Source organism: Siniperca chuatsi, linkage group LG22 (assembly GCF_020085105.1).
Source record: "Siniperca chuatsi isolate FFG_IHB_CAS linkage group LG22, ASM2008510v1, whole genome shotgun sequence".
Lineage (NCBI taxonomy): Eukaryota > Metazoa > Chordata > Actinopteri > Centrarchiformes > Sinipercidae > Siniperca > Siniperca chuatsi.
In genome coordinates, this window is record NC_058063.1 from 15,668,505 (window position 1) to 15,684,301 (window position 15,797).

At 39.6% G+C, this 15,797-nt stretch overlaps 1 protein-coding gene across 1 annotated transcript; it reads left to right on the forward strand.

Annotated features, from left to right (window-relative positions):
- The first annotated feature begins 1,184 nt into the window (after positions 1–1,184).
- Positions 1,185–13,099, forward strand: shtn2 (shootin 2). The gene is made up of 17 exons (XM_044184907.1): positions 1,185–1,336; positions 4,428–4,477; positions 4,943–5,003; positions 5,337–5,431; positions 5,621–5,813; positions 6,527–6,624; positions 6,712–6,793; positions 7,367–7,461; positions 9,527–9,673; positions 9,768–9,921; positions 10,413–10,533; positions 10,710–10,768; positions 11,097–11,194; positions 11,353–11,373; positions 11,478–11,531; positions 11,639–11,789; positions 12,791–13,099. Exons 1-17 carry the CDS (start codon positions 1,303–1,305, stop codon positions 12,922–12,924), a joined length of 1,647 nt encoding a protein of 548 aa, XP_044040842.1. The 5' UTR covers positions 1,185–1,302; the 3' UTR covers positions 12,925–13,099.
- The last annotated feature ends 2,698 nt before the right edge of the window (positions 13,100–15,797 follow it).

Here is a 15,797-nt window from a genome sequence, read left to right on the forward strand (position 1 = left end):
ACTGCGGGCCGGTAATTCTAGTTTATGGTTATGTTTAGGTACTCACAGCACAGTTAAGGTTAGGGAAAGTTTGCAGTCTTGTTTAATATAGAAAGAAGTCAGCAGTGCACAAAACACGACTTATTAAATTACATGTAATCGAAACTGATCTTTATTTAACCATAAACAAAGTGCTTTTCTTGCCTAAACCTAACCGCATATGGGAGTCTGAATGCAAACTCCGCCTACTCGCTATCCACCCCTCAAAAAACATCTGTGAACATCAACTGTAAGCACTGGGTGACATGTTCCTTCATTACAATGAACATGGGCACTGTTTGTTTTGAGTCAGTCCCACATACACCATAAATACTTAATACTAGTGCGCCAAATGTGTATTAATCTGCAGCTGAAAATGGTCCCCAACAAATGCTAAAAACTACAGTGCCCAGCTGTTTTAGGAAATTACTCAGCCTTTTCTTATAGATTTACTTCAGTAGGATACTGATACAGTTCTCTGTCTGAACTCCTGTTTGCTCTGACGGACCAAACCCCACTCACCTGAAGATCCAGCTAAATGCAATTAGTACTTAACCCTGACCAAACTGTCAATGTACTCCTAGAAATCAACTCCTGGAAGGCGGGTGAATTAATAAAAGAGGAGAGAGGGATGAGAAATTTGAAGTTTTTATATTATTTATAGTGGAGGAATGTGTGTCACAGGGTAACATCATCACTGCCATCCATCTTCGTCATCTCCTGAATTATCCCAGAGAATTTGGTTCTCATGACAGGTCTGATGTTTCAGAGGTCATGAACTCTGAGCACACATGCTAATAGAGGAATAAAAGCAGCTTTGCCTTTGCTCTGGCTGCTTGAGTGACATTGATCTTGCAGTAGAGAGACAGTGTCGTCCCTTAGAGACCATATGCATGGACAGAGGCTACTTTATCTTCTTTTCACTGCATGAGAAGGGGTAAAAGTTCAAACACCTCGTCCTCTAACGTACTTGTAACATCAAAGCAAAATTCAATAAATATATTCAATATTTACACAAAAATTTTTAGGATTCAAAAATTCGTAAAAGCTCTCTTATTAGGCTATAAATTCGCATTAGACTGTGATGATTAAGATGGTCTTTTGGCCAGTGTAAGGAAAAAGTTCCTCTTTTTGAAATCGTGGCAGTGGGGGAGGGTTCAAGCAGAAATTCCCACTTGCTTCATAAGCCGACTGCTGCTCAGACAGAAAGCAGGTTTTTGTTTGTGCTGGAATGTGCAGCTTAATTTAGTTTACCAAGGAGCCAAAAACTGTGCAGACGGCAGGATGTGGGTGCAAGATGAGGACAGTGCAGCGGCAGGTAACACTTGACAATGTGGATATACTGGTGCTGAGGTACTTATTTTAGTCACATGATGACTTTTGCAGTTTCAATAAGATTTATCAGTATCTAAATAAGTCATGTTATTTATTGTGGACTTGTGGAGTAAATTAATCCAGGGGTTTGAGTTCAGAAATTAGTTTTTTAACTCAGTATTTCTTGAATATTGGGTGTATAAAAAAGTTCAAGATTACCATAAAATACTTCAGTTTTGTGCAGTTGTTCATTCAATAAAAGCAGGTTTCATAGTTTTTTAAATGGTGGATGTTCTTTCAGTCATCTTTGATTATTTCAACACACTCTTGGATTGGCAACATTTAAATTACTTGAGTGCTTGAATAAAATGTTAGCTGGAATCAGTCAATGCTTCATTACAGTTAAAGCAACAGTTCACCATTTTGGGGAATATACTATTTCATGTCAAGAGTTAGATGAGAAGATCAATACCACAATGACGTCTCTTAAATATGAAGCTACAGCCAGCAGCCGGTTAGCTTAGGCTAGCATAAAGACCGGGGTTTATGTGTAGAGCAATTTCTAAGCCTGGCGAAGTGACTTACAAGAAATATTCCCACACATAACCCTACATAAAACCAGTTTTTAATACTTCAGTTTTTGAACAGGTTAAACAAATGAGATATAAAGTGTTAATCAGTGAGCCTTAGAGGTGCCGGTAGGTGGATTTTGTTACCTTTGGACAAAGCCAGGCTAGCTGTTTCCAGTCTCCATGCTAAGCTAGGCTAAATGCCTACTGGCTCCATACTTAAATCAATATTTTATTTTGGGAAATACACTAATTTATTTTCTTGCTGATGATTTGATGAGAAGATTGATACCACTCTCGTATCTGCCCGGTAAATATGAAGCAATAGCCAGCAGCCGGTTAGCTTGGTTTAGCAAGAAGACTGTAAACAGGGGTAAACAGTTAGCCTGGCACTGTGAGAATAACAAAATCCACCTACCAGCACCTCTAAATCTCACAAATTAACACGTTATATCTTGTTTGTTTAATCCACACAAAAACAGAAGTGTAAAAAAAAGCACCACAGAGCGCCACAGGAAGTCATTCCTGCCTGTGGCCATCAAACTATTTAACTCCTCCCTCTAAGGGTTAGTCTGTTTGACCCTAGGTCACTAAACTGGACATTGAGCATTACATCTCTGCCATAATTAATAATAATTGTGCAATATTCCGTGTACCACTCCCGTGCAATATTAGTTTTCCCTTGTTAGTTTTTCTTATTTATTGTTACTGATACTATATACCTCAATTACTCTCGACAGTACATGCACCCCCGCTTGTTAATATTATTTATTACATAATTAGTTACATTGTATTTATACTGTACTTTCATCATCAACCAGTAAACCCACTTGGTACTCGACACTTAGTTTATCTTATACTTTATACCGACATGATACTTAATTTATTTCTGACCTGTTTTATAGTGTTTATAGTGTATCATATCGTTTTCTAGTACTTCTCCTGTGTGCACTGACGTAAAGGCAAGCTACTGTAACAAAGAGTTTCCCTACGGGGATCAATAAGGTATTTCTGATTCTGAAAAACAACACATTGTGGTGTTGTAGGGGGTTATGAGCTGGACTATTTATTGGCTGGATGTGAGAATGGTATCAATGTTCTCAGCTAAATGGCAGCAAGAAAACAAATTGAGATATTTCCCTAAATGTCAAACAGCTGCTTCAGTTTGTTGGACAAAGTGAAGTAGCAGCAGGAAACTGCTGTGAGACAGAAGCCACAGAAAGTGAAACGAGTATTTGTAGGATCCTTCTGTGATTTCACTTCCTGTATATCTCTCACCAACCTCCTTCACACAGCCTCGTAAAGTTCCTCTTGCAGTCACACAAACAGGATGTGAGGATCTTTGAATATCTCGCCTCCCAGCTGAGCGTGTTCTTTGTTTTCTGTTGCCATGGCCCATTTGTAGTGATAGGCGAAAATGAACGAACAAATCTTTTTGAATGACTCTTTTTAGTGTCCGGTACGTGCCGGGTCAGTCAGTCGAACATCTGACTGCTCACGAGTCCTCGACTTTCCCCACTCGCCGTGATCGTAGGGTCGTGCTCACGCTGCCTGCAGTGAATGAATGAGAAGCGATTGAATTGGACTTGGAATTGGAGTCCAGACAGCCTGGCAGCTACACTTACTGAACAAGACCAATGAACCGCTCTCTCGTGGGATGTCGGCTGCTGCTTGCCCAGGAAGAACGACAAATCAAAGCAGTCAAATCACATTTCTGTAACATCTGTTGGGCTTACATAGACTACCTACATACAAGCACAGGCTTGTTACTTAGAAAATGTAATATTGTCTTGGTTAAAAGCACGACACCAAGTTCAGCAACAGTACTGAATGCAGGAGCGAGGACCGATTAAATCGGACTCCGGTCGATCGACCTTCAGGCTCCGTCGCTAGCCGAGCCAACAGGCCAATGGTGCATTCACATGCTCCTCGGATGATCGTTCTTCCAACTTCAGTGTGTTCATGAGCTTTAAGTTGTAATGTGGAAACAACACAGAGGCTACAAACAAGATGTGTTGTATTTTATTGCTCAGTGCGTTTAAACAACACGTTGAGCAAAGGAAACGGATCAGGTGAGCCATGAAATATGATCAGCAAATAATTTTCCAGATTGTTCCAACACCAGATGAATGCAGCAGCAGCACAGGCTGTGGAGGTAACTGGGATGTCTGATAGTTGCCGGTGTGGCTCAAAGAACAACTGATCGTTGGTCAGTGGCATTTCCGTAACATCTTATTGAGCTTACATATAAACTAGCCTACCTACATACAAGTGGGATGTTGAATTAATGAATATTTTATCTTTATTAATGTGAACTTATACATGATGACTGGTGACATGTGTCAGGAGAAGCTGATGCCACATTTTGCAAAAAGTATCAAAACCCGAAAGGTTTGAAAGATTCGATACATTTACATGTATCAACTTGAAGAAACAGATACTGTGAAAAGAATCGGTCCGCCCATCACTACCCATTTGACAATCTGTCTGTTGTGTGAAGATAAAACGATTTTCTTTTCCCCACAGACTCTGACGGAGAGAGTGATTTATCTTCCAAAGATGGCGGAGATATTCAGGTATCACTGTTAGTCACAGGCAGTAAATTACTGGTTAATTAATGTCACTTTCTAATGTGCATTAGAGACAATCAACATGGGAGAAAACACTGAATATCCTGCTCAAGCAGATGTACTGTTACCTTGCCGAAAGTCATAAGACTTTTCCCATGTGATGGTAAAAAAAACATCATACAATTTGGACAGGCTTCTTTTGTTTAAAAAATCTTGGATGTTTAATCACATTATTAAATTAATATAAAAAAAGAAAGGAACATTTTTAAAATGAAAGAAAAAAATAACAAAATTGCAGAATGAAAAAAGCTCTAAAAAGTACAAGTGCACAAATTTGATTACATTAACAAGGGCAATTTTGGTGCCTCAACCAGACAGATAATATAATAAAATGTGAATAAAATCTCATTTTTGATTTGTTGTTACGGGATTGATCTCTTTCTCCTGTTTTGCTTGTTTTTTGCTCATTAGTGTGAGATTCTGGAAATGCAGAGGGATGAAGCCAATCAGAGACTGGCTGAATTGGAAGAAGGTGAGAATCATTTATTCCTTTTCTTTACCTGCTTGTCCCCATTCAGGACCGTAAGGGGGAGGAGACTATCCCAGTATGCATCACAGGGCAGATAGACTTAAATTCACATCGATAGGCAAAGTCTCCAATACATGGACAAAAATAAAGAAGGAAGGATAAAATAAATACAGACATGCAAATTTCACACAGAAAGGGCTTAAAATGATCTTACACTGTTCAAGTTTCAGGTTGATTCTGTGCAATGTATTTCAACTCTCTCCTCAGGTCTCCTTTCTTATATTTCTTTGAGATGACCATGAGATAACTAACAACTCTCCTTCTTTTCATTTCCAGTCTCCAGTCAGCTCTTGAAAGAGATGAATGTACTGGAGATCCAGTTCCAAATGGAGCGCTCTTGCAGGGAGAGTGCTGAGGCGCTGGCTGTCAAAGTATGTCTTTGTACCACTGTAGTGTTGGTCCTTTCCTTTCCTTTCCTGACATGTCAAAAGACTGACGCATTGTACATCCGATGATATACTCTAACCTTACCTTAGTTTTGTCATTTTCATACCAATTGATTACATTAGAATTAAAAAACAGCGACCTACAGACTCACCACCGTCTCCTCTGTTGCCTAGGTGACCAAAGAGAACAAAGTCCTGAAGAGGACGAGCCAGATGCTGATGCCGCTCATCCCCGAGCTGCCTGAAAACTTTTCTGCTTTGACCTTTGACCCAGAGACTGACCCCGCTTTTAACTGTGACGTGGTTGATCTTGGTGAGGACAGCAATGAGGAGACGCTGCTGCTAGAGAGTCAAGCCAAAATCGCAGGTTCGACAAAACTGCTCATGATGTGAATTCACATGATTCAAATTAAAGGTCTAACTGGGATAGCTGACATGTTTTTGTCTGCCTGGTAAATAACTTGTCAATAACAGTTAGGAGTTCCTTATATATAATAAGGAATATATGAAACAATAATAACCTTAAAAACAAGAGGCACTTTAGCTTCTGTGGTACCTGATGTCCCAAAATAATCATCATGATACATTAAATATTTCCAATTCAGCCAATTAGTTGAGCTAATTAATTGCAATTAATTTGTGTATTTATTATCAAATCGGTTCATGTTCACATAAACTCCCAGCGCTATCTGTGGTGTGTGTGCAAACCTTATGGAGTAAAACAAAAAACATTATTTATCCAGAAGGGGTATCTTCAAAACATTTTTATCTTTCACCACAGTACAAATCTGTGTGATCAGGAAAATACCTTTGAAGATACAACAGGTACAAAAATAACTTTTGACTTTTACCCTACCACTATGTGACTGAGTCAGGAGTAACATATGGAGTGCTGACGACACATATTATAATATGTGTAAGTGTTTTTCCTCAATATTTTTCCTTAATAAAGGTGCTCCAAGATCATGCCTAATCAGATCATCATCACAGGCGAACTGGACTTGGATTTGGGAAGTGGATACTTTTTTGGTGTCAAAGTCTATAACTCATCATAAACCTGTTTCTGTCTGTGTGTGTCAGAGCTGCAGGCGTCAGTGGATGGTCTGCTGACTGAGAAGCTGCAGCTGGAGCAACAAGTGGAGGATCTGACCAAAGAGCAGGTCCAACTTAGAGAGCAGGTACATCATTTTGTGTGTGTGTGTGTGTGTGTGTGTGTGTGTGTGTGTGTGTATACTGGGAGCCTTATCACAGACTTTTTCTCTTAGCTAGCTCTTGAGGTCGAGGAGAAAGAGGCCATACTGAGGAAAATTAGCAAACAGAGCAAGACCATGAATAAAATCAAACGAGGTGAGTGCTCATTACATTTGGACTGCAACTAATAGTTATTTTCATTATTAATGATTCTATTAATATTTTTTCCAGAAATAATCAATGAATTATGTAATCTAGAAAATGTCAAAAATAGTGAAAAATGGCCTTTACAAGTTCCCAGCCCCAAAGTCTTTCCTTGTTTCCATTTAATATTTCGTCCAACCAACAGCCCAAAACCTAAAGGTATTTAAAGGGTTATTTCACCCAAATTACAAAAAACATTATGTTGTACTAGTGATATCTAGCCACACAAAAGGTTTTGAGATATCCAATTTATGCTGCCACTCCAATAAAGATGTGTGTATTGTAACTGTAATGTAGAGTTTTATACAAAACAGAGAAAAGCAGCAAATCCTCATATTTGAGAGACTTGAATGAGCATTTTTGCTTCAGAAATGACTTAACATGATTCATGAATTATCAAATTTGATACATTTTCTGCAGATTGACTAAATTATTAAGCAGTGAATCATTCCAGTACTACCTATCATCCATCGTGAATGTCATTTAATTTTCTGTGTGTGTGTGTGTGTGTGTGTACATGCACAGTCTCCCAGCTTGTCACAGAGGAGTTCACAGAAATGTCTCAGAAGCTGGAGCTGGAGCAGGGCCTCCGGCAGCACGCTGAAGTCTTCGCCCACCAGGTGTGAACGCATGGCATGCTTGTGTGTGTGTGTGTGTGTGTGTATACATATGTGTTTTTCTGCACGGCACAAAACATTTTGTCATAAATTCACACCTATAGATACTGAGGGTGACAGGTCGTGCCACAAGAAGGGAGCAGGAGTGTTGGCGCTGACCTTCGGGTGGCTACAGCGAACACACAGACACTCGGACGGGGGGGGGTGCAGACACACACACACACACACAGACACACACACACACACTTCCGCTGTCAGAGTGCAGCTGATGTGGCGGGACAGGAGAAGGGGTCTCCATTCTCTGTTTTCACACCGATGACACTTTGGTCAAATCTGGGCTCTCTGTGTGAGGCGAGGCGTTCACAAACACAAGACAAAAGCAGACACACACTCGTGCACATGCGGGAAAAATACCAATTCACTCAAAATCCACATACCCAAACACACACACACAGCACAGTTTTGCTGCCCCAGCTGCTCCTATAATGAAGGCCCTTTCTTTCAAAAAACATCTCTGTTCCCTTCCCTTCCCATTTAGCCCCTCCCCTCCCCATAATTAGTGGTCATCACCGCTGCTGAAGGAGAATAGTGGTCTTTAAGCACAACCTGTCTTTGCCTGACACCTTTACGTTTTGCCGAGCATATAGCAATTGTCGCCTTTGTGCACAGTGTCCTCCATTTACCAGACAGGCGCACAATGGGCTGCCACACAGGGGTCCTTACCTGTGAAAAGGACCCCCAACTGTTCACACAATTCAGCCCCTTTACTCTCAATTCATGGTAAAAGACCTCCCTGCGCTGAATGCCTCTTGTATGCACTACTATTTGTCTGTTTTCATGTGTTTTGAAAACACCAACCATTCACACCTCTTCTCTGTGATGCATGGTGGTATAATGATGCAGGGCCTCAAACAGGAAACAATTTGGAGGTTTTTTGTGTGTATGTGTGTGTGTCTTTGTCTCTTTGTGTAGCTGTGTGTGGTTGGGCCTGTGTGTTTGTATGTATGAAATAATTGTGCTAATTGCTGTGTGAAAATTGCTCTCTGCTTAAGGGAGACCAGAGATTAGAGCGGTGTAATTTGCAACGTAGAGCCTCATGCTGCATGCGCTGATATAGAAACCTGATACACCAAACCTGCTGCTTCAGGTTTGTCCGTACAGTAAAAACACAGAAATGAAAAACATTTTTTCTCACACTTCCTGATCTGTCTGAGAGAGACAGAGACAGAGTTTATGATTCCATATGACCAGAATACACTGAGGCCATTCTTTGTTTTGTTTCTGTGAATAAAGGGAGTTTTAACAACTACAATTACACACAAATTACACATGTTTTTAAGGGTGATTCTTTTGGGAGTCAATATATTCAGAATTTGTCTGTTTCTTGCAATAAAAAAGCATAAATCCAACTTAAAACATATTGCCTCTTTTACTGGTCATGATTTCAGGCGCATCATTTATGGTCTGCCTTTTATTTATTACTTGATCGATTGTTTTAAATACCTTGTTTTTTTTAATTAGAGGCTAGGTGGGCTACTGGGCTTACATTAATGTCCTCTTTGAATATGTGTTAGTGTCTTGGCAGTCTAGTTTCCCATTGTGGATTAAAAAAGTTATCTAATCTAATCTAACTGATCAATACCCACATTTGACCTGAATATACAATATTAAACATCACACAAGCTCATGCAAAAGCAAAAGGTTTGTTTAAAACACTTTAATCGTTTATGAGCTCTAAACCACATTTATTAACTATAGCTGGTGTATTTATTTGTCACACTAAATCGTCCTGTTTTCATTGTTACTTCTTCAATGAAGATGAGTAATTCTAACAAGGCTTCCAAGTCATTGTCCAGTCAAAGGCTGGTTTGAAAACATTTTCTCTGCATTGTGACAACCTCCTGGGGGACAAAATGAACAACCAGCCATTCAGATCGCACTTTATTTTTCCTCTAATTGCGGTCCATTGTCATTGATGGATTTCTTTTCCATTTTCGTAGAAGCAGATAATCATAAAGAGGCGCACAAGATGTCAAAAGGTGACGCTAGATTTGGTTTGTATTGTCAGATGATAGTGCAGCAGAAGGAGGCCCACAGACCGAGCATGATGGCGATGCAGAGCGCAGAGCCCGGCCTGCTGCTGCAGCAGGCGCTGGAACAAATCTCCACCATCAGCACAGCCCTGTGTGATATACAACACTATTACCAGGACCAGGTGTGTGTAGATGTAATGAAAGAGAGTGTCATTATACTAGACTACTATTTATGTTCTTCATCGTGCCCACTGTTTCTTTCATCCCTGTGTCCAGGTAAAACAGAGTCAGAGCGCTGTGGAAGAGAGCAGCGTCCTCTCTGAGCTGCAGAACCTGAGAGAACAGCTGGAGAAGAGTGAGGAGGAGAGGAAGGCCGTCGAAACTCAGCTGTGTGAGGCTAACGGCACTGTCACGCAGCTCCAGGAGGAAGGTAGCTGCTAGTGGAGACAGAAAACACTGCTCAGAAATATTTCTTAGCAAGCATGCCTAATTGTTACTGCAGAAAAGGGTCAAAAGCAATGGATGAATGTTGAAGCCAACGTGTAAGTGCTGTAAGATGTAAGCTCCTCTAGTGGCTTCTAGATGTCGGCTCCAAAAAACTTCTTGCAAAATTCCCTAAAAAACACCAATGTAGGGTTTCAGTAGCTAATGTCACTTCTTCTAATGTGGGTTAGCGGTGATTTTGAAAAATATGGTTAAATAAAGAAGCTTAATAAGAGTTTACCTTGATTTAAAAGTGGTGGATGCCACTTGCCTACCCCACCTCAGCTCCATCTCGTGAGCACTGAAATGAGCAGATGTTTCCAACAATTTTTTAACATTTCCTATGGATTAATATAATTTTGCATTTCCTTGGCGAATTTTCTTTTAGTTTATGATACTGATGATCAAAGGAATTTTTTTTATTATCTTCCTTTGTAGTGAAAGGGTTACAAAATACACTGAACAAGGAGGGTAAAACTGATGAACCAGAGGAGAAATCCACTCCTGCTCCACCTCCACCTCCACCTCCACCTCCTCCACCACCCACTGCTGTCACCAAGTATGTTTAACTAAAGCTAGAGTTTCATTAAAAACGAGACTCAGTGGACAGTCTTAGTTTCACATGATTGTTTAAATACTGTTTCAGAGGCTTTTTACACCCTGACAACAACAAAATGATTCTGCACCAAGTATGACACGTTGACCCTTATGACCTCTCTCTTTCTCTGTGCCAAGTCCACTTGATTTCCTGAGAAGCAGGAGAAAAGATAGAGCCAGTAAAGCTGATCAAAATGGTGAGTCTCACACTTAACACTTTACATAAAACATACTTTTCACCCTGAAGCAGAGGTTTGTCCTGAAGGTTAAAAGAAAGGAATTGGTGGATTTTTATGACATTTTCTTTCTGGTTTCTCAAAACACGATACTTCATCTTTGACTTAATTTACATGTAAATTAGATGCAGTACATGCTCTACATTTTCTTGAAAATATACTACAGTGACTTTACAGAACTGGCCATGGTTTGACTTGGAGTTGGTCTTTAGAAACACCACAACAAGAAGCTCTGAGCCCCAATGGTTTAAAACAGCTTGAAATATTTGATCCATTTCTAATCTTTAAGAACCAGCACCCTTGTCGGGCATGAAGGCGAAAGCAGTGGATGAAATGATGGAGAGAATAAAGAAAGGCATCATCTTGAGGCCCATCAAGAGAATACAGGTGAACAAATTGTATTCACAAAGACTTTTGTTAGTTTACATTCCCCATTAAATGTAATATGTATTTGCAGTAGGCATTTAGAAGGACAGAAACCAAAGTAATAAATAATAATAAATAATAATAAAAACTCTGATAACATCTGATTTCCCTGCTCACAGGAGGATGACAGCTCATGGAAGGTCAGTTATCCTTATACCTGTTTGTTCCTTTTTGTTTTATTATAAAGCAGCTGTGACACAGTTCCAAAATATGTCCTCTCTTCAAATCCCAAATTTTCATACAGGACCAGAGGAGTGAAAAAAGAAAATCAGCTATCATGGAGTTGAAAGGAATGCTGGTAATGTACTTAAACTCACATTGGTGTCCTGAAAACCTGGCCAAAACCTTTACGTTATAAATGGCAACTTAAGCCAATGAAACATCTCTAACCATTCTACACCCCAGGACAACATGAAACGTCAGCCCCACCGCAGAGTGCCATCCAGAAGGGGAATGGGCCAAAATGTTGGGGAAGGAGAGCTCCTGCAGGTTCTCCAGAGGAGGAGGAGAGCGATGGGAGAGAACCAGGACCTGTCCTCCTCAACACAAACAAAGGGTATGCAGTCCTGTCACTCCTCTGTGTTCATAATGATGCTGCAGTGTGTGTCTTTTATGTTTGTCTTTCGTTAAATGGGTTTTGGTTAATATCGCTATAGTTGTTTATGTATTGTCTATAGTCTCTTGTGTATCCATATTAGTGGTAAGAGGTATGCTGTAGCACAACTCAATTACTAAATGTCTCAAGGGATAGTTTTTTAAACCCAAATTAGGATTATTAAAATGTGTTTTACTATAATTTATGACGTGCAGAACACAACATCACAGATAGCTGTACTTTAGGAAACTAAGGGCATAAATAATTCCCATTTAGACTGTATGTGAGCCCAGTGAGAAGCAGCAGCACAGGAATAAGTTTCTCAACACTAAAGCTGTTAGTGAGGTTGTGCAAGGCATAATCAGAAATTATGGGAGACATTTTAGTAAGGTCCAGACTGAAAAAGGTGAAAATTAAATTGACATAAAACAATTTTGTGGTCTTTGGATAGCATATTTTGTTACTTTGAGCATATACTCCAAAACAGATGGATGACAGCAAGCAAGTGGATGCTCCAAAATGTTCCTTTAATACTATGAGGCCACTAATAGGGAAAGAAAGTGATGTGAGGCCTTCCAGGTCATAACGTGCGTTCATCCCTGTCTTTTATTTTCATTGTTTTTTTGTTTTTTTATATTTGTTTGCATTAATATTTAGTAATGCTATTTATATGTAGTGTTCTCCTATAGTGATATACTGTGACATTTGACTTTTAAAAAGAGTTATGCAAATACACTTGTGTATTAAAAGGGAAATAAAGATACAAGAATGAAAAGTAGCCATCACATCACTTCCAAGCTCAGCCTGTGATCTGCACGCAAGGAGTATTTTTGTTTCTGCAATATTTATAATCAGAACAAAGTGCTTTATTATATCACTGCAGTCAGCTGTTACGGCCCATCCTTTAGTTCTCATTTTTTGGATTTGCGCCTAACCTGAGGATGTGGTAATCTCTTGGTCAGACCCCCAGCCAGGAGATGTTCCCTGGGCAGGTGAGAGCGGCAGCGCCCCTGTGCTCCGGAGGCTGAAACAGAACAGAGAGAAGAGAGACTCTCGCATCAGAGCATCAGCACTGATCATCAGCCAGGAAAAGTGAGAGTGGTTACAGGAAGAAACACAGTTTTTAAACACCAGTATGGTCTAATTGTCATCGCTGTTTTATAAGATGTACTGAAGATGAGTCACTTTTGCATTGCTTTTGTAATCCCTTACAATAAAATGTCAGTTGATCTTGGTCTCTGTTGAAAAGTTAAAATAAAGACTCAAACAAAGATCAAATAATGTCAAAAAACAGTTCTTAATGTTTGTTTTATACTCTTAGGAGTAGCAGACAGCAGGGGTACATTGCAAACAAACATCAAATCCCACATTCAGGGATAAAGCATAATTTTTCAAATGCCATTTGGTCCGCTTCAAATAGCCGGTACTTGTTGTGTGTCAAAGGAAATGAAACTCATTCAGCCGTGTTTGATGTCCATATTCATTCTTTTTGGGTGCCTGCGTTTTAGCTGATCTAAGTGCAAGTTACAGGAATTTTTATGCTACAGAATATAGATGTAAAATAGCCTTAGCCTTAAAAAACACTTAGGTTAAATAAATATAACCTACTTCTCTCCCGAGGTGTCTGTCTCTTACAGCTCGATCCAGCAGAAAGATGGAGGCTGCCATTTATTTAGGCACATTAAAGCTCTCACATCCAGAGCCCAGAGGTGTCGTTGAGATAAGAGCCTCAGGTGATCTGTGCGCTTCCTCCTGAAAGTATCTTTAAATGGGTCTCCTTTTGTTTTCTCACCTCCACACAAATACTGTATATATGTGCGCATGCATGCATGAATGAGCATATACACCACACCCTCACACCAGGCTATCTATCTATCTGCCATTGTTAAAAGCATTTGAAAAGGGGATGAAATTACTCTCACCTTTGACTCTGACACCATTTTAGTGTCTTCACACTGTTTCACATTATATATTTACTTTATTTAGCTCTTTTTACTGGAAGGTCTAGGCCCCTTTCACTCTCCAGCATACATTTTTTATTGTTTTCCTCCTCAGTCTCAAAGGTGTTAGCTTTTGGGATGCAGTAATGTATTTTGCCTCCTCCATGTTATTGAATCAATGCACGTAAAAGCATGTGTGCGTGAGAGAGAGAGAGAGAGACATACAGACAATGAAAGAGAGACAGGAGGTTCTGAAACTGATACTCTATATTTGAGGATAGTGATACAAACAGAAAGAACGTGTTAACGAGAGACGGTAATGTAAATTCATACGCTTTTTATTTAACAACTTTTCCTTGACCTCCATGGGACGGATGAGGATTTGAGCTTGCACACTGGAGTGAATTCATCAGAGGTTAATGAAAGACAACTATGGTTTGAGTTTGGGAAGGCAGTTTCCCTTTTCCTTTCTAAAATGATGGTCCTACAGTATGTTTCTGCACCTTTCCAGAAAATTCAGCCATCTGTCATCATTGCTGCCACTTGGTTAGCACACTTCTGGGTCATTTAATTCAACCATGAGACTTCCTAACCATTCCCTGTGTTTGTATTCATGACCTTTACAAAAGGTACAATTCCTAAAACAAATGTGACCATATTGAAAGCCCAGAGAAACCAGCTAAGTTTATAAAAGAAGACAGAGATGTAGCAAATCCATGGATATACAACACTATACAACAATATTCTTAAAACTAATACTTTGATTTATTATTAAAATGCTAAAAAGAGAGTCAACGAGTTCTTACAGGGTATAACTCGGATTACACACACATTGAGAAAAATGATAAAATGTGGACAGACCGCATGGTTGCCCTCAGCAACATCATCAGGTTATTCAATGAGAGCTTTGACTGCACAGGTCTCCTTGCTAATGAACTAGTGGCAGGGATGAGACAATTTAATATTGGTTTAACAATATCATAATTAAAAAGGAAAAAAATGCAAGTGGATAAATACCTAAAGATGTTTTTTGTGTTATACAATGTTTGGAAGCTTTTTCACAACTATTTCACTCTGCATTCCAGGCAACTGTGTTATTCCTTTCAGCTGACCTCTTGGTTCAACTGCGATATTTATAAACTTAATGACCTAAAGTGGCTAAGCCTACAGCATAGGTAAGCTGTGGAGATGGAACAGCTATTTCCCTACCAGTGCAACACATCATATGTGTGTAAAATGTTTGCTTACCTGAAATATAGGAGCCCATTTCTGCCAGGAAAAGCAAAAAATAGATGAACTGTACAGAATGACAAAAATAAAAATACTAAAGTTATGAGACTGACCAAGTCAGAATGATATTGAGTCAAAGTGTTTACTTTGTGTTCCATGATTTTGACTAAACAGTCAAAATTTGAATCAATATTGTAGTTTTGACTTACTGTGAGTATTTTCTTTTCATGAGCCTCCACACTCAAACACTCAAACAGGACATTTCATAAATCAGGACAGTAGCAATCTTATTTCTCTATGGGAGGTAGAGCAGGTCATCCAGTAATCACAGGGTTGTCTGTCCACATCTTGAAGTGTCCTTGGGCAAGACAATGAACCCCAAATTGCAGTCGCTGCTAACACAAACCCCAAATTGCTCCCAATGGTCAGACCAGCACCTTGCCTTGAATGGTAGCTTGCGGCTATCCATTTGCGAGTGTATGTGTGTGTGAACGGGTGAATGAGAATAATTGCAGCCATTTTCCATTTATTTTCCAGGACAGATATTTGAGATATCTGTTGACATATAGAGCAATGATTAGATCAGTTGTTGATTATGGATGCATGGCTTCTGGATCAGCAGCTCCTATAGTGATAAAAAACTGGATATAGTACAAGCTAAAGCCCTGAGAATATGTAGTGGGGCATTTCACACTAATCTAATACCTGCCCTGTTGATAAATAGGGAGAGATGCCCTTGGAAATTAGGCGATGTAAACTTGGATTGATATACTTAATGAAAATTAAAGGACATGGTGAA